General features: G+C 58.5%; 1 protein-coding gene across 1 annotated transcript in view; it reads left to right on the top strand.

Annotated features, from left to right (window-relative positions):
- LOC120747890 (A disintegrin and metalloproteinase with thrombospondin motifs 10-like) overlaps positions 1–22,454 on the top strand; it is a gene marked incomplete at both ends in the record, with an annotated part of 41,587 nt that extends 19,133 nt beyond the window's left edge. The window contains 9 exons of the mRNA XM_040053940.1: positions 90–236; positions 2,443–2,584; positions 7,667–7,774; positions 10,470–10,615; positions 12,944–13,007; positions 15,008–15,110; positions 20,464–20,597; positions 21,718–21,841; positions 22,294–22,454. Of these exons, the coding sequence (XP_039909874.1) occupies positions 90–236; positions 2,443–2,584; positions 7,667–7,774; positions 10,470–10,615; positions 12,944–13,007; positions 15,008–15,110; positions 20,464–20,597; positions 21,718–21,841; positions 22,294–22,454 (1,129 nt within the window). The remainder of the gene's footprint in view (positions 1–89; positions 237–2,442; positions 2,585–7,666; positions 7,775–10,469; positions 10,616–12,943; positions 13,008–15,007; positions 15,111–20,463; positions 20,598–21,717; positions 21,842–22,293) is intronic.
- Between the last annotated feature and the right edge of the window lie 1,546 nt (positions 22,455–24,000).

Genomic DNA, 24,000 nt, shown 5'->3' with positions numbered 1-24,000 from the left:
GCCAGCAGCGCCTGGAAACCCTCCCCGGGCGCGATCCGGGCGCGCCCAAGCCCAGCTGACCCCTCTCTGTGCCCCGCGGTGGTTCCCAGGTTCGGCATGAACCACGACGGCGTGGGCAACAGCTGCGGCTCGCGGGGGCAGGAGACGGCCAAGCTGATGGCTGCCCACATCACCATGAAGACGAACCCCTTCGTGTGGTCCACCTGCAGCAGGGATTACATCACCAGCTTCCTGGAGTAAGGAACCCACCCCTCCCTGCCCTTCCTCCGGCCTCCCCCAGTCCAGGGTAAAGCCAAAGCAAAGCCCCCAGATCCCCCCCAGCACCTCCTGTTCTGTCTCCCAGCGCCTCATCCTGCCCCCGGAGCCGCGCTCTTTCCTTCCTTTAGACTTCCCAGGGGTTTTCCTGCCTGTTGGACATCTAAAGCCATTTATGTTGTGGCTGGGAGAGCTTTATTTGGGTTTCTCACGTCCAAAAACGTCACAAACGGATCAGTCCCCCCTGGAGGTGTTTGGCTGGTTCTGCAGTCCAGCCAGGAGTCGCAGAGAAGGGTTGGTGTGCTGGGGAAGGAGGGCCTGGGGTCAGGGTTGGGTCTGCATGGTGCAGGCACTGAGGAGGAGGAATTTTTAGTGACTGAACAAAGCAGGGAAAAGATTTTGGTTTTCTTTTTCTTACAAAGCACCTTTAGGATTCAGGAGAAGGGGCAGGACAAGGGGGGATGGACGCAAACTGAAGGAGAGCAGGTTAGATTGGATATTAGGAGGAATTTCTTCATTGTGAGGGTGGGCAGGCCCTGGCACAGGATCCCTGGCAGTGCCCAAGGCCAGGCTGGACAGGGCTGGGAGCAGCCTGGGACAGTGGAAGGTGTCCCTGCCATGGCACAGGGTGGAATGAGATGAGTTCTAAGGTCCCTCCCAACCCAACCCATGATTTAGGCTCCTAAATCCCAGAGTTTCAAGGCTCTCACTGTGCCTGAGTCAAACCCTTGTGCAGAGTTCAGGCAGCCCCTGGGGTTCCATCCCAAAGCAATCCAAAGGATCCATTTTGGTGAGGGCTTTTGTAGGACAATGGCACTTCCTAAAGGAAGGACTGGGCAGGGTTTGAGGGACGACTGGAAGCAGCACAAGCGTGGGGTCAGTGTGGAGGGAAGCCCCCAGGGAGTCTGAAGAGCAGAGCTCAGCTTGTGGAAGGCAGCCAGAGGAGCAGGCACGGCTCCTCCCCGAGGGGCTCCCTCCGTCCTGCAAGGCCCGGCCAAACCTCGTGGCTCGGCGGCAAATCCCACAAATCCCACATCTGGCAGCGGCAGCGTGGCCACGGCCAGGCCTGTCCCCACGCCGGTGACCGCTGGCCGTGCAGGCAGCGAGGCACGTGGCGCAACCGCCTGCCTCGTCCTCTGCTGACCCCGAGCTCCTGGCAGGCCTGGGGGAGGATGGAGAGTTCAGCCCCGCTCCTCGTGCTCCGTGCTGGCCACCCCGGGCTCCAGGAGCATCCAGTGGGACGTGGTGTGTGCAGGGTTCGGGGCTGGGGGTGATGACAGCGGCCGTGATTTAGGGGGAGCTCAGAGAGCAGCGAGGACAGGGGAGGGAAAGGCGTTTCTGGCCGGATTTGGAGGATCCTACAAAGCTCTGGCAAGCAGGTCAGGCTTGGAGAGGGAGGCTCTGGTTGCTTTCAGCTGGGGCTTCATGGCTGGGTGGGGGAGCAGCTCCTCTGCCCAGCCACTGCCCACCCAAGGGTGCTGGGCACACCTGCCTGCAGTCTGCCGTGGGGACAACCAGGGGCTGGAGCTGTGCCAGGCCTTGGGATGGAGCTCAGGGCAAGGTTCTTCCCCCCGAGGGTGCTGGGCACTGCCCAGGCTCCCCAGGGAATGGTCCCAGCCCCGAGGCTGCCAGAGCTGCAGGAGCGTTTGGACAGCGCTCTCAGGGGTGCTCAGGGTGGGATTGTTGGGGTGTCTGTGCAGGGACAGGGGCTGGATCCATGATCCTGTGGGATCCAGCTCAGGATATTCCAGGATTCTATGAACCCTCAGATCAACATTTCCAGAGTTACCTTGGGACCAGGATGTGCTTCCCAGCTCTGGGCACACAGCTGGAAGGATTTCAGAGCACTTCCTCTTGCCCAGAGCAGAGCCAGATTTGTCCCCTGGAGCAGCCAAGCAAAAATGTATGATTACTCTAATTAATTTGATTTTTGTACGTGGAATGCTAGGGAGAAACATCCTCAACTAAAGATTGACCCTCCTCTGCATAATTAAATTTGGCAACAGAGGGTCACGCTTACAGAACCGAGGATGTCCAATCCTTCGGGTTCAAAAGATGCCTTGGGAAGGTGAGGAACGCGCCGTTCCCTCGCCTCTGCTGGGGATCGGAGATCCCACGCGCGCGGCGCCGCGAGCCCGCGTCTGCCCTCAGCCTTGCTGAGCTCTGCCTCTCCCTGTCTGGTTTCAGCTCCGGGATGGGATTGTGCCTGAACAACGCTCCTCCCAGGCAGGATTTCATCTACCCCACGGTGGCCCCGGGCCAGGCCTACGATGCCGACGAGCAGTGCCGCTTCCAGTACGGAGTCAAATCCCGCCAGTGTAAATACGGGGTAGAGAGCCTTCCTGCTTTACTATCGGTTCCCAGGGCTGGAGGAGGGGAGGCGGGGGCGAGGAAAGGTCCATGTGATGCCTCGGGAAGGCTGGCGTGGAACAGAGACTGGGCAGAGCTGGAGAATAAAGTAGAGATCTCTTGACGGGCCTCTAGGCCTTGGGCAGGGCCTGACCAGGGCTACAGCCAAGGTGGACCCAAAATGGTCACAAAATGGGCCCAAAAATGGTCACAAAATGGACACAAAATGGGCCCAAAATGGTCACAAAATGGATCAAAAAATGGTCACAAAATGGTCACAAAAATGGCCACAAAATGGTCACAAAATGGGCCCAAAATGGTCACAAAATGGGCCCAAACTGGTCACACAATGGTCACAAAATAGACCCAAAAATGGTTACAAATGGTCAAAAAATGGTCACAAAATGGACAGAAAAATGGTCACAAAATGGGCCCAAAATGGATCCAAAAATGGTCACAAAAATGATCACAAAATGGTCACAAAATGGACCCAAAAATGGTCACAAAATGGTCACAAAATGGATCCAAAAATGGATCCAAAAATCGCCACAAAATGGTCACAAAATGGTCACAAAATGGGCCCAAAACGGTCACAAAATGGATCCAAAAATGGATCCAAAAATGGTCACAAAATAGAACCAAAATGGATCCAAAAATGGTCACAAAATGGATCCAAAAATGATCACAAAATGGTCACAAAATGGTCACAGAATGTCTCACTGGTCATGCACGAGGTCTTACATTTTTATAAGTTTTGGTCCATTTGCATATTGGGGTTGAATTGTCCAATTCCAGCTCCAGGCTGTGAGCTCCCATCCCTCTTGTTCTTCCCTCCAGCCACCGTTGTTTGTGCTTTTGGGCTGAGAGTTGTCCTTGGTGTGCAGCAGGGAAAGGATTTGTTTTGTGTCCCTGCTCTGTGAAGAGCGTTTACTGGCAATTAATATGAGATTCAGACCTGCACCCCCAGGCAGCACAGAACCTGAAATGTGTGAAAGCTCAAACTGAAGGCATCACACAGGGTTGTCCCTGCTGCCCACACCCCTGTCCTGCTCCACACCAGGGGCACTGCCGAGTTCCCGGTGAGCTCCATGCCGTGCTTCCCTGGGAGAGCACACAGGAGCGGGTGTCCTGTCCACAAATGTTGGTCCCAGCTCGGTTTGGGTCAGATTAATCCCATGGCAAGAGATTTCTCGCCTCTTCCTTGGCTGCTGCTGGTCCCCAAGGTTCCCCTCATCCAGGCTCCCCTCTCTTTGTACGAGGACATAATTCCCATAATCCTTACCAGAAGTCATTGTGCTGCTCATCTGAGCTCAGGAGCAGAAATGTCTTTGTCCCAGGTGAGGTGAGGGATGTGCTGGAGGTTGCTGCCCACCCTAACCGCCCTCCTTGCCATCCCCTGGTCTCTGAACCCAGAGGAACACTGAAAGGAAAGGCTGCTCCAGGAGAAAAGAGTTTTCCTGGATTTGAGCCTGGCCCTTTGCTGTTCTCAATGTCCCAAACATTGCCGAGGGTCTGCACGGAGCGGTGAGGGAACATCTGCATGGAAGGGCTGCTTGAGCTCCTTAAAGCATCCCCGTTCTTTTGGGGGAAACAGAAGTGGGGTGCACAGGCAGCAGGGACACATTTCTCCATGGAAAGGGTGGTCAGGGATTGGCAGGGGCTGCCCAGGGAGGTTTGGAGTGCCCAACCCTGGAGGTGTCCGAGGAACACCTGGACGTGGCACTCTGGGCTGGTTGAAAATCCGGGGGTCACTCCAAAGTGGCACTCGGTGATCTCAGAGGTCTTTTCCAGCTCCAGTCCATGCCCTGGAAAGCTGTGAAGGAGCAAACACGAGATCAGCTCAGGGTTCAGTTTCTCTGTCCCTGTACAAATCCCAGCCCAGCTGTGCCGTGGGAGTGCCCCGGTGTGAGCCAGGCTGTCACTGCGAGGGAGGGCCCAGCGATGCCCCGGCTCCTGCTGGTGCCACCAGCTCATCCTGCTGAGAAAAGGGCAAAGCTGGTGCCTTGAGCAGGGCCCAGGGGTGCCTTGAGCAGGGCCCAGATCCCCCTGGGTATGGGGCAGATGCAGCAGGAGCAGTCTGACCCCAAAGAACGTGGTCGTGGTGTCACTTAGTGCTGCCCACTGGGGTCTGTGCCCCTGCTAAACCAGAGAATGGGAACTTCCCCGTCTCCCAGTTAATTTTTAGCCCAGGCAGACACTTCCTGTACATATCCAAGGATCACAAAAGACGTCCCTGGGTGACCCCTCCAGCCCCGCCGTGGTTTGGGAGAAACCCAAAGGGCGCCAGGGCCCGATTACAACCATGAGCCAGCGCGTGAGCCCACCCATGCCCTGCCCCTGGAAAGAAACCGCAGCGGGATGGAGGCCGCAGGGCAGCATCCCTGGAGGCAGCAGGGCAGCATCCCTCCCTCCAGGCCAGGCCAGGGGTGACTGAGGAGTGCAATGAGATGGAGAGGGCTCCAGGCCAGGCTTGGAGCAACCTCACCTAGTGAAGGTTGGAACAAGGTGATCCCTAAGGTCCTTTCCGACCCGAACCGATCCGTGATTCTGTGATGGGAGCTGGGAGGTCACCAGGTGTTGGAATTCTAGAAAGTGAGAATTTTAGGCTTTTTGTGCTAAAAGGCACTGAGCCTCAAGCAAGTGCAACATTTGACCTGATCACAGCCAGGAAGCCCTTGGTGGCAGGGAGAAGGGGCTCCTGCTCCCTGTGGTCACTCTGGCTGTGCCAGAGCAGCACGGAGGGGTGGATGCCTGAGGATGGGAAAGGCTCTCTCCCCTTCCCCTGCTTAAAGGCATCTGCAGCGGGGCTTGGGTGCAGGAGCTGGGAGCCAAATTCCCTTCGCCAGCTCTCCCTGAGGCACTCTGCTCTCCCAGCCCCGGGGGAAGCAGAGCAATCCCCAGCTCATCCTGCCCTGGGGGCAGGAATGCAGGATCCAGCCCCGGGGGCAGGAATGCAGGATCCAGCCCCAGGGGCAGGAATGCAGGGCTGCATCCAGCTCTGGGGGCAGGAATGCAGGATCCAGCCCCGGGGGCAGGAATGCAGGATCCAGCCCCAGGGGCAGGAATGCAGGATCCAGCCCCGGGGGCAGGAATGCAGGATCCAGCCCCAGGGGCAGGAATGCAGGATCCAGCCCCGGGGGCAGGAATGCAGGATCCAGCTCTGGGGGCAGGAATGCAGGGCTGGAAGGCTGGATCCAGCCCTGGGGGCAGGAATGCAGGGCTGGAAGGCTGGATCCAGCCCCAGGGGCAGGAATACAGGATCCAGCTCTGGGGGCAGGAATGCAGGGCTGGAAGGCTGGATCCAGCCCTGGGGGCAGGAATGCAGGGCTGGAAGGCTGGATCCAGCCTCAGGGGCAGGAATGCAGGGCTGGAAGGCTGGATCCAGCCCCAGGGGCAGGAATGCAGGATCCAGCTCTGGGGGCAGGAATGCAGGGCTGGAAGGCTGGATCCAGCCCTGGGGGTGAGGAACTGGCTGTCACCTCACTGGGTACAGGTGGCCAGAGCTGCCTGCTGGGTCACTGCTCCCCCGGGGCAGGAGGAGGCTGATGGCCGCTGTGCCAGTGTGCCCAGGTGGCCAAGAATGCCCAGGCTGTCCTGGCTCATGTCAGGAATGGTGTGGCCAGCAGGGCCAGCAGGGCAGGGACTGTCCCCTGTGCTGGCACTGCTGAGGCATCTCAGATCCTGAGGTCAGTCTTGTCCCAGGTGACAAGTGACAGGACAAGAGGAAATGGCCTCAAGGTGCTCCAGGGTGGGTTTAAATTGGATATCAGGAAAAATTTTTTCACTGAAAGGATGGGACAGGCATTGGGTGCCCAGGGCAGTGGTGGGGTCCCCATCCCTGGAAGTGTCCAAAAACGTGTGCCTGTGGCACCTGGGGACATGGTTTAGTGGTGGGCCTGGCAGTGCAGGTTGATGGTTGGACTCGATGATCTTAGAGGGCTTTTCCAAGGTGAATTCCACAATTCCATGACCCTGGCAGTGGCAGCTCAGGCCCTGCTCCCCATCCCAGGGCAGTTTCTGTCACTGACCCTGTGAACCTCTGCAACATTTCCTGGATAACCTCAGGCATGGCAAGCTGCTCCTGGAAAGCACCAAGTTCTCCACAGGTTGTTTCAGTAGGAAGAGGAGCAGGATGGGGACCAGGCAGGAAACTCAGGAAATGAGATTTTAGGGGTTGCTTTGCAGTTCGCAGGTGATGAAGTCCAGCCTGGGGGATTGAGATTCCAGAGGGGCTGGAAAGGGCCTGGACTCTCTGATTTCACTTTTGGGTGGGTGCTGCGACAGCCAAGGGAAGATTTTTGTTTGCTGGAGCTCTAAGAGGTCAGGATGGGCTGAAGCTCAGGAAACCTCCTGGAAAGAGTTCTGGAGTCGCCTGGTGGACACAACTGCACCGAGCAGACACCGAGAGCTGCCCGGTTCTGAAGGGCTGGCTCAGGGTCTGGCATTACTTTGATCGTTCAAAAACCAACTCTAAAAATTCCAGAGGAATCTTTGGGATTCCTGGGCAGGCTGGAGGCGTCCTGCACCCCAGTGGTCACAGAGCAGGGACATCTCCAGCTGTGCTATGTGTGCTCACAGGGAGCTCCAGGTTCCCGCAGATCCCGCTCTGGATCCACCTGGCTTTGGGATGCTCGTGGCCTCCACTGCACAGGCACAGACCTGGGAACATCCCTCAGCCCTGGGAAGAGGGGTGAGGATGAGGACAGTGAGATTGGCTCGGGTGTCACCGAGGAGAGGTGACCTCTGTGGCATGGTGCCACCTGAGCCCGGGGAGCCTCCACACCAGGGCATCCCACAAGTGCTTGGGCTGAACCCAGGGGAGGGGGACAGCTGTCAGTGGCCTTGGGGTGACTGATAAACCTGGCAGGGTCGATCTCATGTTGTCCCCACCGTGCTGAGGACACTCAGTGTCCCCATGTCCCCGTGTCCCCGTGCCCCACCCAGCCGGTGCCTCCCGGGCGTGACGCTGCCCCCGGCACAAGCAAATCCTGATCTGGGTTTTGTTTCTCTGTCTCTCCCCTCCTCCCCGCCCCTGCCCGCCCCCACAAACCCCTCTCTGCAGGAAGTGTGCAGCGAGCTGTGGTGTCTGAGCAAAAGCAACCGCTGCATCACCAACAGCATCCCCGCGGCCGAGGGCACCATCTGCCAAACCAACACCATCGACAAGGGGGTAAGGCACCGGGCACTGCAGGCAGCTGGCACGGGGGCCTGGGGACCTTTTCCTGAAAAAAAATGGGATTGTTGGTGAAAAAAATGGGATTGGGCGTGGGGTTGGTTTAGGAGCACCCAGCAGCCTGTCCAGCCCTGACCGCCAGAGTCCAGAGCCGCCCAGTCCAGCCTGGGGTGTCCAGCCTGGGATGTGTCAGGCTCTGGAAGGAGCCCAGAAATCACCCCAAAGTCCAGCCCAGAGCTCAGCTTGGGAAGGGCTGGGATGTGGGATGTGGAATATGGAATATGGAATGTGAGATGTGGAATGTGAGATGTGGGATGTGGAATATGGAATATGGAATGTGGAATGTGAGATGTGGGATGTGGAATATGGAATATGGAATATGGAATACGGAATGTGGGATGTGGGATGTGGAATGTGGAGTATGGAATGTGGGATGTAGAATATGGAATATGGAATATGGAATATGGAATATGGAATATGGAATATGGAATGTGGAATGTGAGATGTGGGATGTGGAATATGGAATACAGAATGTGGGCTGTGGAATGTGGGATGTGGAATATGGAATATGGAATGTGGAATGTGGAATGTGGGATGTGGAATATGGAATATGGAATACGGAATGTGGGATGTGGAATATGGAATGTGGAATGTGGAATGTGGAATGTGAGATGTGGGATGTGGAATATGGAATGTGGGAGGTAGAATGTGGAATGTGAGATGTGGAATGTGAGATGTGGAATGTGGGATGTGGAATGCGGAGTATGGAATGTGGGATGTGGAATATGGAATATAGAATATGGAATGTGGGATGTGGAATATGGAATATAGAATATGGAATGTGGAATGTGGAATATGGAATATGGAATATGGAATATGGAACGTGGAATGTGAGATGTGGAATGTGGGACATGGAATGGGAAATATGGAATGTGGTATGTGAAATATGGATTATAGAATATGGAATGTGGAACGTGGAATATGGAATATGGAATGTGGAATGTGGAATATGGAATGTGGAATATGGAATATGGAATGTGGAATGTGGAATGTGAGATGTGGGATGTGGAATATGGAATATGGAATGTGGAATGTGGAATGTGAGATGTGGGATGTGGAATATGGAATGTGGGAGGTAGAATGTGGAATGTGAGATGTGGAATATGGGATGTGGAATGTGGGACGTGGAATGGGAAATATGGAATGTGGGACGTGAAATATGGAATATAGAATATGGAATGTGGAATGTGGAATGTGGAATGTGGAATGTGGAATGTGGAATGTGGAATATGGAATATGGAATGTGGAATGCAAGATGTGGGATGTGGAATATGGAATATGGGATGTGGAAGGTGGAAGGTGAATGTGGGATGTGAAATGTGGAATATGGAATATAGAATATGGAATGTGGAATGTGGAATGTGGAATATGGAATATGGAATATGGAATATGGAATGTGGAATATGGAATATCAAATGTGGAATGAGGAATGTGGGATGTGGAATATGGAATATGGAATATCGAATGTGGAATATGGAAAGGGGAAGGAGCCCCCAGGACTCATTGGAGCTATTCCCAGGCTGTGGGAATGTTGTGGGGTTTCCAGGCTGTGCCTGCAGAGCATCTCCTCCACAAGGGATCCCCCTTTGGAGAGGCGCTGGTGCTCCCAGGGAGGATGAGCTGGGATTCCTGGGAAGCCACCGTGCGTTTTTCCCGGCTGCCCATGCAGAGTTGGCTCAGGAGGAGCAGGGAGAGGCTGTGCCAGGGCTCCAGGGTGGGCTCCCAGCCCCTGGAAAGAGCACACAGAGCTTTCTTCCTTCCTGGGATTATCTCAGCCCCCGTGTCCGGCACCGCGCCCGGAGAGCGGCAGCGGCTCTGGCACCGTCCCACCCCTGCCATGGCTGGGGACTCCAGGGACTGTGGGACACGTGCCAGGCCTGAGGGAAACATTTCACAGGCAAATTTCCATGAGCATCTGTCTCCCAGTAGGATGGGGACAGGCGGATCCTTTAAGGATCCTCAGCAAAACAATGACACAACAACGCCGATATTAAAATTTAAACTTTATTTGAACCCGAGCCCTTCGCTGATCAGGACATTTTGGACACACGAACCACAGCCTGAGCTCCCAATACACACAAAACTCTCCCTGTCCTGGCAGAGGTTGTGTCCGTGTCCCTCAGGGACCCTGGCCCTGCCCGGCAGCAGCAGCTCCAAGATCACCTGGAGCACTGCCGGGGGCTTTTATAGGATGTGAGGTGAGGGAGCCAGGACCTCTTTTAGAGGAGAATCCCAGACTGGTTTGGGTTGGGAGGGACCTCAAAGCCCATCCAGTCCCACCCTGCCATGGGCAAGGACACCTTCCCTAGCCCAGGGTGCTCCAAGCCCTCTCCAACCCAGCCTTGGACACTTCCAGGGATCCAGGGGCAGCCACAGCTGCTCTGGCAATGTGTGGGATGTGACCCCTTGCCCATCCCCAGGATGGTGCCACAGGGGCTGGGGACACACTGACCCGAACGAGAGGCGAGCGCCCTTTCCCTTGGAACATTTGTCTCCGAGGCCGGAGCAGCTCCAAGCTCAGATTCCTCAGGATCAGAGAAGATCCCAGCCTCGAGCTGGCTCCGTGTCCCGTGGAGGCTGTGGGATCAGGAGCCGCCACGCCCGGGGTGTCCCAAGCTCTGTGTCCCCGCAGTGGTGCTACAAGAGGGAGTGTGTGCCCTTCGGGACGCGGCCGGAGGGCGTGGACGGAGCCTGGGGGTCCTGGTCATCCTGGGGCGAGTGCAGCCGGACGTGCGGCGGCGGCGTGTCCTCGTCTGTGCGCCACTGCGACAGCCCCAGGTACGTGCGGGGGTCACGGGTGGGCACCGTGACCCTGCAGTGTCCCCAGCCAATGGCCCTGTCACCGTGACCCTGCAGTGTCCCCAGCCCCTGGTCCTGTCACCATGACCCTAGAGTGTCCCCAGCCAATGGCCCTGTCACTGTGACCCTGCAGTGTCCCCAGCTGCTGACACTGTCACCGTGACCCTGCAGTGTCCCCAAGGAGTGACCCTGTCACTGTGACCTTGCAGTGACCCCAACCCCTGACGCTGTCACCATGACCCTGCAGTGTCCCCAATGAGTGACCCTATCGCCGTGACCCTGCAGTGACCCCAGCCACTGGCCCTGTCACCATGACCCTGCAGTGACCCCAGCCAGTGACCCTGTCGCCGTGACCCTGCAGTGACCCAATGAGTGGCCCTGTCACTGTGACCCTACAGTGACTCCAGCCCCTGGCCCTGTCACCGTGACCCTGCAGTGTCCCCAGCTGCTGACACTGTCACCGTGACCCTGCAGTGTCCCCAGCCACTGGCCCAGTCACTGTGACCTTGCAGTGACCCCAGCCAGTGACCCTGTCACCATGACCCTGCAGCGACCCCAACCCCTGGCCCTGTCACCGTGACCCTGCAGCGACCCCAACCCCTGGCCCTGTCACCGTGACCCTGCAGTGTCCCCAAGGAGTGACCCTGTCACTGTGACCTTGCAGTGACCCCAACCCCTGACGCTGTCACCATGACCCTGCAGTGTCCCCAATGAGTGACCCTGTCACCATGACCCTGCAGTGTCCCCAGCCCCTGGTCTGTCACCGTGACCCTGCAGTGTCCCCAACCAATGGCCCTGTCACCGTGACCCTGCAGCGACCCCAGCCACTGGCCCAGTCACCATGACCCTGCAGTGTCCCCAGTGAGTGGCCCTGTCACCGCGACCCTGCAGTGTCCCCAGCTGAGCCGATCCCGAGATGTTTTGGGTGTCTTCATTGAAGAGGAGAAGCTGGGTCGTTGTAAAAGCAAAGTCCTTTATTGCATGGTTAAATCAGTCCCATGATTTATCAGAGTCCATTGCAGCACGCAGAACAGAAATTTTGTGAGTCCCAAGCAGAAGCAGCAGCCACAGCGTGTATTCCGTGTCCCCTGACATCTTATCAGTAGCAGAAATAGCAGCAACAGCAGCATCGGTGTTTTCCTGAGTCCTGTGCGTTTGTGTTCTCAGAGCAGCACATTTTTATTCTATTTGTAACCAATTAGGTACTTACAGGAATTTTCTATATTCTTGCTGGGCCAATCCTAAGTTAAGATTGACGTAAGATTCTTACACAAATTCTACATATATAATTCTATCTGTTCCATCCAGGAATTCTCAGCAAGGCTTCATTATTTTTGTTATGGCTAGAATTTCACTAACTTTGCAAAAGGCAATGTTACTGAACTATAAACTAGGTATTGGGCCTCTTTTTTTACTAGCTACTTCAGTCTTTATTTAAAACTAAACTTGCATTCCTACCTCATGTCTGTGTGGATTTATGTGCTTTAGTTTTTCTGAAGGTTCTGGTTCAATCCTCACATTTCTGGGCACTGTATGGATTTGGCCCAGGGGGATTCATACTCCAACACCGTGGAGAAGGTCCATGGGGAAGGCAGGTCCAGGTGCCTGTGCCCTCCACACTCTGCTCCGGTGGGGAAGGGGCTTTATCCACCTCTGCCCCCTCCTCCCAGCCCTGGAGGTGCCTGAGGCTCGGCAAGGAGTGAAACAGCTGAGAACCAAGTGTAAAGCTGGCACAGGTGGCACTGCCCTGAGGAGACAGGAGATTTCCCAGCTGGAGAATTGGCTCACCCAACAATCTCTGCCTCTTCCATCTACGCATTTTGGGGAGGGCTTTGAGGGGAGGAAAGGGATGGAGAGAAGGAGAAGCATCCTCAGGCCATTCTCGGTGGAGCAGGCACATTGTCCTACTAAAGATCTTGACAATAATCCACTTCTCCAGTGCCACACCAGCCCTGTGCGTGTCCCTTCACGTCACCCGGTGTGTCAGTGACAGCTGCTTTCGGGTCCATCCCCGTAAATCTGGGCCTGCTTCCATTTCAGTAATGGCTCCTGGAAGGTTTGGCAGGTTTTGAATGCCTTTGTCCAGCTCTGTGTTGGTGTTGGGGCTCCACCACACCCCCAAACCCTCTGTGCACTTGGGGGGTGATTGTAGGGGCTGTGCTCCAGCCCTGCCCAGGCAGGATCGGTCCTTGTGGCACAGCAGGGTTGGGAAAAGCCCCCTGGAGCAGCCAGCACAAGCTCCTCGGGGCAGAAACCTGGCCCAAGCGGTGCCAGGAGCTGTTCAACATCTCCTTCCCTCTTTGGCAGGCCCACGATCGGAGGGAAGTACTGCCTGGGGGAGAGGAAGCGCTACCGCTCCTGCAACACCGACGTGAGTGGGGCCGGGCCCGGCAGCGGGGATGGCAGGGGAGGGCGGGTGCAGGAGGGGGATCTGCCCTGTCTGGGGTGGGATCAGCCCTGTCCAGGGGGATCAGCCCTGTTTGGGATGGGATCAGCCCTGTTTGGGATGGGATCAGCCCTGTCCGGGACGGGATCAGCCCTGTCCAGATGGGATCAGACCTGTCCAGATGGGATCAGACCTGTCCAGGTGGGATCAGACCTGTCCAGGTGGGATCAGCCCTGTTTGGAATGGGATCAGCCTTGTTTGGAATGGGATCAGCCTTGTCCAGGTGGGCTCAGCCCTGTCTCAGTGGGATCAGCCCTGTTTGGAATGGGATCAGCCTTGTCCAGGTGGGCTCAGCCCTGTCCAGGTGGGATCAGCCCTGTTTGGAATGGGATCTGCCCTGTCCAGGTGGGATCAGCCCTGTCTGGAATGGGATCAGCCCTGTCCCATTGGGATCAGCCCTGTTTGGAGTGGGCTCAGCCCTGTCCAGGTGGGATCAGCCCTGTTTGGAGTGGGATCTGCCCTGTCCAGGTGGGATCAGCCCTGTTTGGAGTGGGATCTGCCCTGTCCAGGTGGGATCAGCCCTGTTTGGAATGGGATCTGCCCTGTCCAGGTGGGCTCAGCCCTGTTTGGAGTGGGCTCAGCCCTGTTTGGAATGGGATCAGCCCTGTTTGGAATAGGATCTGCCCTGTCCAGGTGGGATCAGCCCTGTCTGGATTGGGATCAGCCCTGTCCCATTGGGATCAGCCCTGTTTGGGTGGAATGGTCCCTGTCCAGATTAGAATGAGCTCTGTCCAGATGGGATGAACTCTGTCCAGAGGAGACGAGCCCTCTCCAAGTGGGATGAGCCTTCCCTGGTTGGGCTGAGCCCTGTCCGGGTTGGGTTGAGCCCTCTCTGGGTTGAATGAGCCCTCTCCAACTGGGATGAGCCCTCTCCAACTGGGATGAGCCCTCTCCAACTGGGATGAGCCCTCTCCACACAGGTGCGGGGTGCTCTGTGCAGCCGTGGGAGGAGGAGGAGGATGATGATGCTGAGCGGGGTGTGCCGGCAGCGATCCCACAATGGGGAATTCCAGGCAGGACTGGGCAGGTGTGGGAGCCGGCTCCAGGGCTGGGTGGGCTGCAGCGATCTGCAGGGCTTGGGGATCCAGAGGGGCCCAAAGATAAGGGGGGAAAGGAGGGGAGACAGAGGATTCCAGCTCTGCCTCTCCCAGGCTGCACCTGCACGAGTGGCTGGGTCAGACTCTGCTTCCCGGGGCTGAGGCTGAAACCTCAAAGATTTACAGAAACATCTGTGGTGAGGGGAAGCTCAGTGACGCTTGGGGCCCGGAGAATTGTAGCTTTAACACCCACGGGCTGCTGGTGAGGGAAGCAGATGGGTCCTGTTCCTTCCCTGGGCTTTGCACTTTGTTTTGAGGAATTGCTCCCAGGAGCCACATATCACTCAGAGCTCCTGGAGCACCTCCTCATGCTCTTGGTGTTCAAATCATGTCTGGCTTTGCAGGAGGGACTGTCCTGACACCGTGTAGCAGTGTCAGGGCTGGTGTCCCTGTCCTCGAGGGCTGGTGGCAGTGCCCCATTGCCAGGGCCGGTGTCCCTGTCCTCAAGGGCTGGTGGCAGTGGCTCATTGCCAGGGGTGCCGTCCCTGTCCCTGAGGGCTGGTTGCCAAAGCTGGTGGCAGTGCCCCATTGCCAGGGCTGTCCCCCTTGTCCCCGAGGGCTGGTGGCAGTGCCCCATTGCCAGGGCTGTCCCCCTTGTCCCCGAGGGCTGGTGGCAGTGCCCCATTGCCAGGGCTGTCCCCCTTGTCCCCGAGGGCTGGTGGCAGTGCCCCATTGCCAGGGCTGTCCCCCTTGTCCCCGAGGGCTGGTGGCAGTGCCCCATTGCCAGGGTTGCTGTCCCTGTCCCCGAGGGCTGGTGGCAGTGCCTGGAGCAGCTCCTGCCCTCCTGGCAGCTGCCCCCCACCGTGACCAGTGGCCGTGTGCCCACAGGACTGCCCGCCGGGCTCGCAGGACTTCCGAGAGCTGCAGTGCGCCGAGTTCGACAACGTTCCCTTCCGAGGGAAGTACTACACCTGGAAAACCTACCGGGGAGGTGAGGCTGGGCCGGGGCTGCCCGGGTTTTGTCTTGGTTTGGAAAGTCAGGTGAAAAGCCAGAGCTTCCCTCGGAATGGGGAATGCAAACCTCTGAAATATTACAATTTTGAAATTAGGAGGCTTTCGGGCAAAGATATGGGAATAGGAATAACAGTCCTTTGCTAGGAATATTGAAAATGCAGTAGTACAAAAAAAAAAAAAATAAAAAATAAAAAAACAAAAGACAAGCAAACGAACAAAGAAAGAAAAACACTGCCAGAGTCAGAACATGACCTGACACCCTGTTGGTCGGGGTGCTGGGAGCAGTCCAGTCCTGTCCTCCTGCAGTGACAGGTGTGGTTCTGTTGGAGCAGAGATGATCCTGTACCTGGAGCAGGGTGCAGTTTTCCTCTGAAGGTCCCGTGGTGCTGAGATGGGTCCGGTGTTCCTCTGGCAATCCAGTGCACACAGGCTGTGCTGCTGTTCCCAATGCCAGGTTTTATCCAGCTGGGAATGCTGGGCTCCTCCCCTGGGCGGAGCATCTCCCCATGGGATGATGGAATTGTCTCAGCCATGCAGTGAGCCTCGATGGCCCATGAACAGCAGATGTCCCTGCAGGGAGGAGGGGCCTGGAAGGGGTGAGAACACTGCCCCAGCTGGTTTAACAGCTGCCCGTGAGCAGAAGGCACCCATCCTGTCCCCCCTGAATTATGAGATAGAGAAAAACACCTCTTCAGCCGATTTCAACAGATGGGAATAGAACACGTCTTGCACTGAACCCGAGACAGGTTTGCTCTCCCGCACGCTCTGCAGGGATGGGTCTTGTGGTCCATGGGGTCTGGGAACATCTGGTCAGGATTTCCACAGCTCTGGTTGCCCTCTCAGTGCTGCTGGGATGTGCTGCCTGCCCTCAGGTGACAGTGACAGTGACAGTGACAGTCCATCCCTCCAGGAACCTGCTGTGCCTCCTGGGCCACCTCCCCCTGTGCAACCTTCACTGCTCTGCCACAGCCAGTCCCAGCAGCCCGGGAGCTGTGCTGTCCTCCAGGAAAAGCTGATTTCCAGGCTGGATCCTCAGCTGCTGAGGTGCACAGAGGAGGGTGGACAAGGGAAGGGAGTGTCTGGTGCACGGTGGGGAGGAGACAGAGCGGGCAGGGAGAGCATCCTGAGCAGGAGAAGTGGATCCCTCAAAGAGCAGCGCTTCCCTCTTCCCGAGGTCAGCCCTGGGTCCTGCAGAAGGGCCTGGTGAGGAGAGGGGGCAGGAGGAGGCTCTGCGGCAGAAATTTCTCAATAATGAGGAGGAACAGCTCGTCTCCTCCGTGGAGGTAATGAACTGGACTGGGGAAATCCTTCCCAGCTGTGTAAACAAGCCCAGCTCCCAGCGGGGCTCCTGCAGCTGGAGCAGCTGTGCTGAGGCTGCAGGGGATGGATCAATAAAAATGTAATAAAATCGTGAGGCTGTAAAGTCACCCCAAGACCCCAGTGTGTGCCAAGGTGGAAGACAACCCTGCAGGCTGGAGCTGCCCTGGCTCAGACCCCTCTCTCCTCCCCAGGCATGGCCCAGGGCTTGGCTGCCCAGCTGGACATCACCCCTGAGGTGTCACCTGACCCTGATATGGATTTTTGGCTTCCATAAAGAGCCCCTTCCTCCCTCTCTCTCTCTCTGCTTCAGCTTTCTCTGCCATAAAATAAGTGATGAAACCTCTCTCCTGGCAGGAGGCTGGGAGCGCTGACAGCGCCGTGTTCTGAAGGGATCTCAGAGTTCATCTCCTCTCCCCACCTGTGCTGTGGGCAGTGGGCACGAGGAGCACTTTTATTTTGTTTATTCAGTGTCAAAGGGTGTCCCTGGGCCAGGGAGGGAGCATGGAACAGGGAAGGACAAGGAGGTTCTTTGCACCAGTCTGGGCTCTGTCTCAGAACTGGTTTGTGTCCAGTACCTAAAGGGGACTGGAAAGAAAGGCAGAGAATTTTAGCAAGGCCTGGAGTGCCAGGACACAGGGAATGGCTCCCAGTGCCAGAGGGCAGGGCTGGATGGGAGATTGGGCAGGAATTGTTGGCTGTGAGGGTGCTGAGGCCCTGGCACAGGGTGCCCAGAGCAGCTGTGGCTGCCCCTGGATCCCTGGCAGTGCCCAAGGCCAGGCTGGACAGGGCTTGGAGCAGCCTGGGACAGTGGGAGGTGTCCCTGCCATGGCAGGGTGGGACTGGATGGGCTTTGAGGTCCCTTCCAACACAAACCCCCTCAGTGACTCCGTGATTTCAGCAGTACCAGAACCTCCATCCTCGCATGCCCGGGGCGTTTTGTGATCCTTGGTGGCATTTGGGTGTCAGAGGCACATCCTGGGGGAGGTGGGGACATCCCTCGCACCTCCACCTTCCCCATGTCACAGATCCCAGGGATCAGCCCCCTCCTGTCCTGCCCTGGCCACGGATGTTCTGGTCCCCGCGTCCCCCCCGTGCCACCAGACACTGGGGTGGCAGTGGGGGCTGCTCCTCACCTCCTGAGCCCTTCCAGCGTGCCCACTCCCTCCCTCCCCTGGCACCAGCAGCACCCCAGGATCCCTCTTTGGTGGCAGCCCCATCCCGGCAGGATGAGGGGGGAATCTGAGGATGAGGAGGGAATCTGCTCCTCAGCTTGGTTTTGGGCACTTTGGGAGCCCCTTCACCACCCTGGCCCTCTGCTGAGCCCCTTCCCGGGGCTTCCCAGGAGGGTGGGGGGCTTCGGGGGTGCCTCACTCCACATTCCTTCAGGAAGCATCCTTGGGAGGGGCACGGAGCACCCCCACCCTGCAGGCAAGGAGTGCCCCGCAAGCTTGGAGGAGAGGAGCACCAATGCGGGGATCTGGGAAGGGAAGGAGCTCCACAGCGGCTCCCTGAGCTCGGGATGTGTGCGGGGCTGATTGCCAGCGATCCCAGAGCCCCGGAGAGGAGCGCTGAGCTCAGCAGTCCGCAGATTCCTCGTGGAACGAGGCTTTAATTGTTTGTTTACTTTGCTTTGTTCGCTGCGCTCTCCGTTTCACTCTTTTGGGCGATGCGGGAGTTCAGGGAGAGCGATGGGAGGAGCGGGAGCTTGCGGAAAACAGGAGATCGCTCGTCAGAAATTGTAATAAGGCTTAATTCCTCCATGGGAGGGGGCAGGCAGGAGGAACAAAACATCCTCGGAGGCAGCAGCCGGCGGAAAATATTCTGCTTTAATGGCTCTGTTAAAACATGCAAAGGAGGAACCAGGGCAGACCCCAGGTGAAGGGAGGGGGTGACAATCTGCAGGATGGTGCCTGGCTGGGGCTTTCACCCCTCTGGGACAGGGACAGGAGCCCAGCAAGGGCTGGAGCTGTGCCAGGCCTTGGGATGGAGCTCAGGGCAAGGTTCTTCCCCCCGAGGGTGCTGGGCACTGCCCAGGCTCCCCAGGGAATGGTCCCAGCCCCGAGGCTGCCAGAGCTGCAGGAGCGTTTGGACAGCGCTCTCAGGGGTGCTCAGGGTGGGATTGTTGGGGTGTCTGTGCAGGGACAGGGAATGGAATGATGATCCTGTGGGTTTCTCCAAACTCAGAATATTCTGGGATTCCATCATTGTGTTTAGCAACATTCCCTGGGTCAGCTCAGCGGTCCCACTGGTCCTGTGGAAGTCGCTCTCCTCCCATCTCCAGGAGTTCCAAGGCGCCTTGTGCTGTCTCAGAGGATGCTGCCGTGCTCAGTGCTGCTGTCATGGGGACACAGCTGTCACTGCAGCCACCTGAACAAGGACAAGCGATGCCCAGGGCTCCCCTTGGCCGGATGAGTGCCAGGGACGCTCCTGTTCCCAGCAGACGCTGGGCAGTGGTTCCAGCCTCCTTTCCTCTGGAGGGTGGCACAGTGACCTGGCTGCCAAGGGCAAATCCCGCCTGGAAATTGTCCCAATCCCCATGTGAAATCCTTTCCCGAGCGAGCAGCGAGGAGAGCCTGCAGGGATTCATCCCTGACGCCTTTTGGGGCTGCCTAAAAACAGAGGCCGGGCAAAATGAAGGGAATAAAAAGAGGTTCTGTTTATTGAAGGGCCTTCAGGTACATTTGGGGCAGACGAAGCCCCCCAGGGGCTGCACCCAAAAATTCACAGTGGTCACAGGTTTTCACACTTTGATAAGTCTGCTCCATTTGCATATTGGGGTTAATCTTCCAATTACAGCTTCAGGTAATGAAGTCATTTACCCCAGATTTGCTCCTCTTCCCCTCAACTCACTTTTGTTTCCATCTCCCAAGCCTCAGGCAGTGAGGTGTCCTGGATTCCCAGGCCTGGAGAGGAATTGTGTCTGTCCAAACTGGGGAAGCAGCGGCTCACACCGCGTGTGGAGTTTGGAGTTAGACCCTAAAGAACTGCAGGGCTGCAGATGAATGAAAAATATAAAAGCTGAAATCCTGAGGCAGCGTGCCACACGGAGCAGCGTGACCACGGGACCGGAGTCCTGGAGCGCAGGGGCAGCCCCAGCTCACCCTGCTCAGCAGCTGCTTCCCAGAGCTTCTCCAGGGGCTTGCCCAGGCATCCTGCTCCAGAAAATGCCTCCAAGCTGCTGAATTCCCCTCTCGCGTCTCCTCCTGCTCCTCCCTCTCCCAGCTTTGCTCTCTCTCCCCCCAGCTGCTCTCCCAGGCACAGCTGGGCCCCGCTCCCCTCCCTCTGCCCCTTTGATGTTCCTGTTGAGTTCCAAGCTTTGCACATTCCCCTTCCTCCCATCCAAGGTGCTTCCCAGCTCTGGCACGGGGATCAGGGGCTGCTGCCTCCAGGAGGGAACTGCCACAGCCCAGGCACCTCTGCCTGGGCCCTGCTGGCTCTCCTGGGATGCTCAGTGAAGGCAGCAAACGCCACAAGCCACACCAGGATTTGATAAAATCCCACGGCAGGAGCCAGGGAATGCTCTGCTGGACACACATCCTGCTCCCAGGAGCTTTATCCGGATAGCCAGGCGCTGCTCCTGGGGTGATGCTTTGGCAAAGGTTGGTGGGAAATACAGAAAATACAGAAATTTCAGCTGTAACTTGAAGATCCTTCCCCTTCATCCTCACACGGCTGGGGAGGATTGGGTATCAGCAGCCTCGGGCAGAAAGGAATGGGTTCTCTGGCCCAGTAACTCGGTTGTTCTGCTCTGGCAGCTGAAAAAAAGCCTTGGAATGGTGGCTCAGGAGCTGCTGCCTCAGTTTCCCTGTTGGTAACGTGGGCAGAAGGGTTTTACAACTTGTAAAGTGCCAGGAGTGACCCAGATAAGAACAAATCCCTTTGTTTCCTTCCCCGGCACATCCAGCCCACGTTCCCAGGACAGTGTCCCCCAGGGGTTGGTGTCTCCTGCCTCCTCCAAGGGGCACCCTCACGGTTTTCCACATCTTTTCTCTGCTTGGCTCCTTCCCCAGGGGGTGTCAAAGCCTGTTCCCTCAACTGCCTGGCCGAGGGCTTCAACTTCTACACGGAGCGGGCGGCGGCCGTGGTGGACGGGACCCCGTGCAGGCAGGACTCCAACGACATCTGTGTCAACGGGGAGTGCAAGGTGGGACAGCCTCGGGAGGGGCAGGGGGACAGGGACAGAGCCCTGGGGAGGGGGACAGGGACACAGCCCCAGGAGGGACAGGGACAGAGCCCCAGGCAGGAGAGAGCTGCCCTCAAACTGCTCACCCAGCCGTGGGGTGGGTGGAGGGTTAAGGGAGCTGGGGGTGCTCAGCTGGAGAGGAGAAGGCTCCAGGGAGAGCTCCGAGCCCCTGGCAGGGCCTGAAGGGGCTCCAGGAGAGCTGCAGAGGGACTGGGGACAAGGGCTGGAGGGACAGGACACAGGGAATGGCTCCCAGTGCCAGAGGGCAGGGCTGGATGGGAGATTGGGCAGGAATTGTTGGCTGTGAGGGTGTTGAGGCCCTGGCACAGGGTGCCCAGAGCAGCTGTGGCTGCCCCTGGATCCCTGGCAGTGCCCAAGGCCAGGCTGGACAGGGCTGGGAGCAGCCTGGGACAGTGGGAGGTGTCCCTGCCACGGCAGGAGTGGGAATGAGAGGATCTTTAAGGTCCCTTCCAACCCAAACCATCCAGCAATTCCATGATTTCTCTGCCTGGACACCCAGTGGGAGCAGGAGCATTCCCACCCTGAGCTTGTGCCCATCCGCTCTCCAGACATTCCCTGCCTGTGGATCTCTGCACTCCCAGCCTGTGCAGCCCCAGGCCCTTTGATCTTTCCCTTGCAGTGGGATCTGTAGAAGTTAATTTTCAATGGGAGTGGCCAACATCCCCCCGCAGGCAGGCAGACAGACAGACTGTGTGTCTGTCTGTCTCCCTTCCTGTACCTCTGGGATCTTTTTGTCTCCATGGGGCTGAACCCCGTGGAGCAAAGGGGGATTGCACCCGAGGGAGCCACAGCCGTGCCGGTGACCCTTGTGCCACCCCGCAGGCGGTGGCACAGGGACAGAGGCCACGAGGACGCGTGAGCTGCGGGGACAGGGCGTCCTTTGGGCTCCACATCCCAACCTCCGCTTCATCCCAGCATCGCCGCCCGCGCCCTCCCAGCCCCGCAGAGACACTCCTGGGGCGGCAGAGGTGCCCAGGGCGGGCAGTGAGGGCTCTGCAGGGCAGGTGTGGGCAGGGCAGGACCCTCCAGGCTGGCTCATTCCCGCTGCTCCTTCCCGCAGCACGTGGGCTGTGACCGGGTGCTGGGCTCCGACTCCAAGGAGGACAAGTGCCGGGTGTGCGGGGGAGACGGCAGCTCCTGCGAGACCATCGAGGGCGTCTTCAACCACTCCCTGCCCGAGGGAGGTAGGGAACAAACGGCCTGCTCACCCTCAGGACCCTCCTCGACCTCACCCGGCCCCGGGGACGGGCAGGGACAGATCCCAGAGCAGCATCCCGAGGGGTAGGACCAGGCCAGGAGGCAGCAAATCCCTTCTGCCCAGCAGCCAAGCCGTGCCCCGGCCTCCAGTGGTGCCCAAATCTCTGACACAGGGCTCTGAGCTCCTTCCCTGCTCCCCAGCACGCTGAGCCAGGTCTGCTCTCCTTGAGCCAGGGTCCATCCCAGCTCCAGAGCACATTCCCAGTACAGCCAATCCCATCACGAGAACACACAGGGCAAACCCGCTCCCATTTTGCTGCCCAAAATGCTTTTTCCATCATTTCCCCATGGATAAGGGGTTGGCTCACCCTCCCATCCAGCCCAGGCTCTGGGACTGGAGGCTGAACGTGGCCCTCAGCAGCCCCTGGGTGTCCCACAGGTTACGAGGAGGTGATCCAGATCCCCAAGGGTTCCGTCCACATCGACATCCGGGAGCTGAACCTCTCCATCAACTACCTGGGTGAGACGGGGCTGGGGACGCTGAAATCCCAGCCAGGCCCTGCCATTTCCCTGGCATTAACGGGCTCTGGGAAAGGCCTGGCAAGGAGAACTTCCCGCTGCAGCTGGGAATGGTGGGGGGGGTCCCAGGCTGGGATTTGGGGGCAGGGGAAGGCAGCAGGGCAGTGTGACCCAGGCCAGCGTGGGCTGTGTGTGCTCCAGTGTCCCTGTCCCTGTGTTAGCATCACAGCCCCGAGCAAAGCCCACATCCCGCCCATCCTGGCACTGCCTGTGCCTCCCTGGCATCCTCCCTCTGCCGTCCTGGGGATTAAAAACGCTCACATTTCCCTCGGGCTTGGTTTTCCAGCCTTGCTCAGTGCCACTTTCACAACGAGGATTTTCTTTCCCCTTTCTCCTCCCTGTCCTCCGGGCGATGCAGGGCAGGGCAGGGTGCTCACCCTGGCTCGCTGCCGGCTGCCTGCAGGATTCTCCTGGCAGCATCCCTCCCGTGCAGCTCCCTTTGGGATGAGGTGCCCCCACCCCTCTCTGCCCAGTGCCTGGGGACTCCTCGTAGCTACATTTCTGCGCTCTGAGCAGACCCCAGGCTGTGCCACTCTGGGGGTCTCTCCCGGCACCCCAGACGGAGGGAGCATCCCCCAGCCCCACCAGCGCAGGGATCCTCGCTGGGCTCGGCGGGGCCGGGGGCCGGAGCCGCTCCCGCAGCGTCGGTGAGCGGGGCGGAGGGGAAGGAGCGAGCGGTCCGATCCCCCTCTAGCGACTCTCCCGGGCAACCACAGCCCGGCCCCAGGCCGCAGCAGCTCCAGCAGCCCCAGGAGCTCCAGCAGCCCCAGGAGCTCCAGCAGCTCCAGCAACCCCAGGAGCTCCAGCAGCCCCAGCAGCTCCAGCAGCCCCAGCAGCTCCAGGAGCTCCAGCAGCCCCAGCAGCCCCAGGAATTCCAGCAGCCCCAGGAATTCCAGCAGCCCCAGGAATTCCAGCAGCTCCAGCAGCCCCAGCAGCCCCAGGAGCTCCATCAGCTCCAGCTGCCCCAGCAGCTCCAGCAGCCCCAGGAGCTCCAGCAGCCCCAGGAGCTCCAGCAGCCCCAGCAGCTCCAGCAGCTCCAGCAGCCCCAGCAGCCCCAGCAGCCCCAGCAGCCCCAGCAGCTCCAGGAGCTCCAGCAGCTCCAGCAGCCCCAGCAGCCCCAGCAGCCCCAGCAGCTCCAGCAGCCCCAGCAGCCCCAGCAGCCCCAGCAGCCCCAGCAGCCCCAAGAGCTCCAGCAGCCCCAGCAGCTCCAGGAGCTCCAGGAGCCCCAGGAGCTCCAGGAGCTCCAGCAGCCCCAGCAGCTCCAGGAGCTCCAGCAGCCCCAGCAGCTCCAGCAGCCCCAGGAACTCCAGCAGCCCCAGCAGCCCCAGCAGCCCCAGCAGCTCCAGCAGCCCCAGCAGCTCCAGCAGCCCCAGCCCAGTTTGCACAGCCGGGTTTGAGCCTGGCTTTGTGGCCGCAGCTCGTCCCCAGCCCAGCTGTGCCCAGGCGCTGGGCAGGCCGAGGGGGACATTTGTGCCACCCTGCTGGTGGCTCAGTGTGACCCTGAGCCAGCCCCCGGCTGTGCCCTCCCTGTGCCATTTCCCCTCTGCCCTGGCAATTGCTCTGAGCC

This window comes from Hirundo rustica, unplaced genomic scaffold (assembly GCF_015227805.2).
Source record: "Hirundo rustica isolate bHirRus1 unplaced genomic scaffold, bHirRus1.pri.v3 scaffold_275_arrow_ctg1, whole genome shotgun sequence".
Lineage (NCBI taxonomy): Eukaryota > Metazoa > Chordata > Aves > Passeriformes > Hirundinidae > Hirundo > Hirundo rustica.
The sequence above is the reverse complement of the archived record's forward strand: the minus strand, read 5'-3'. Positions and strand labels throughout refer to the sequence as shown.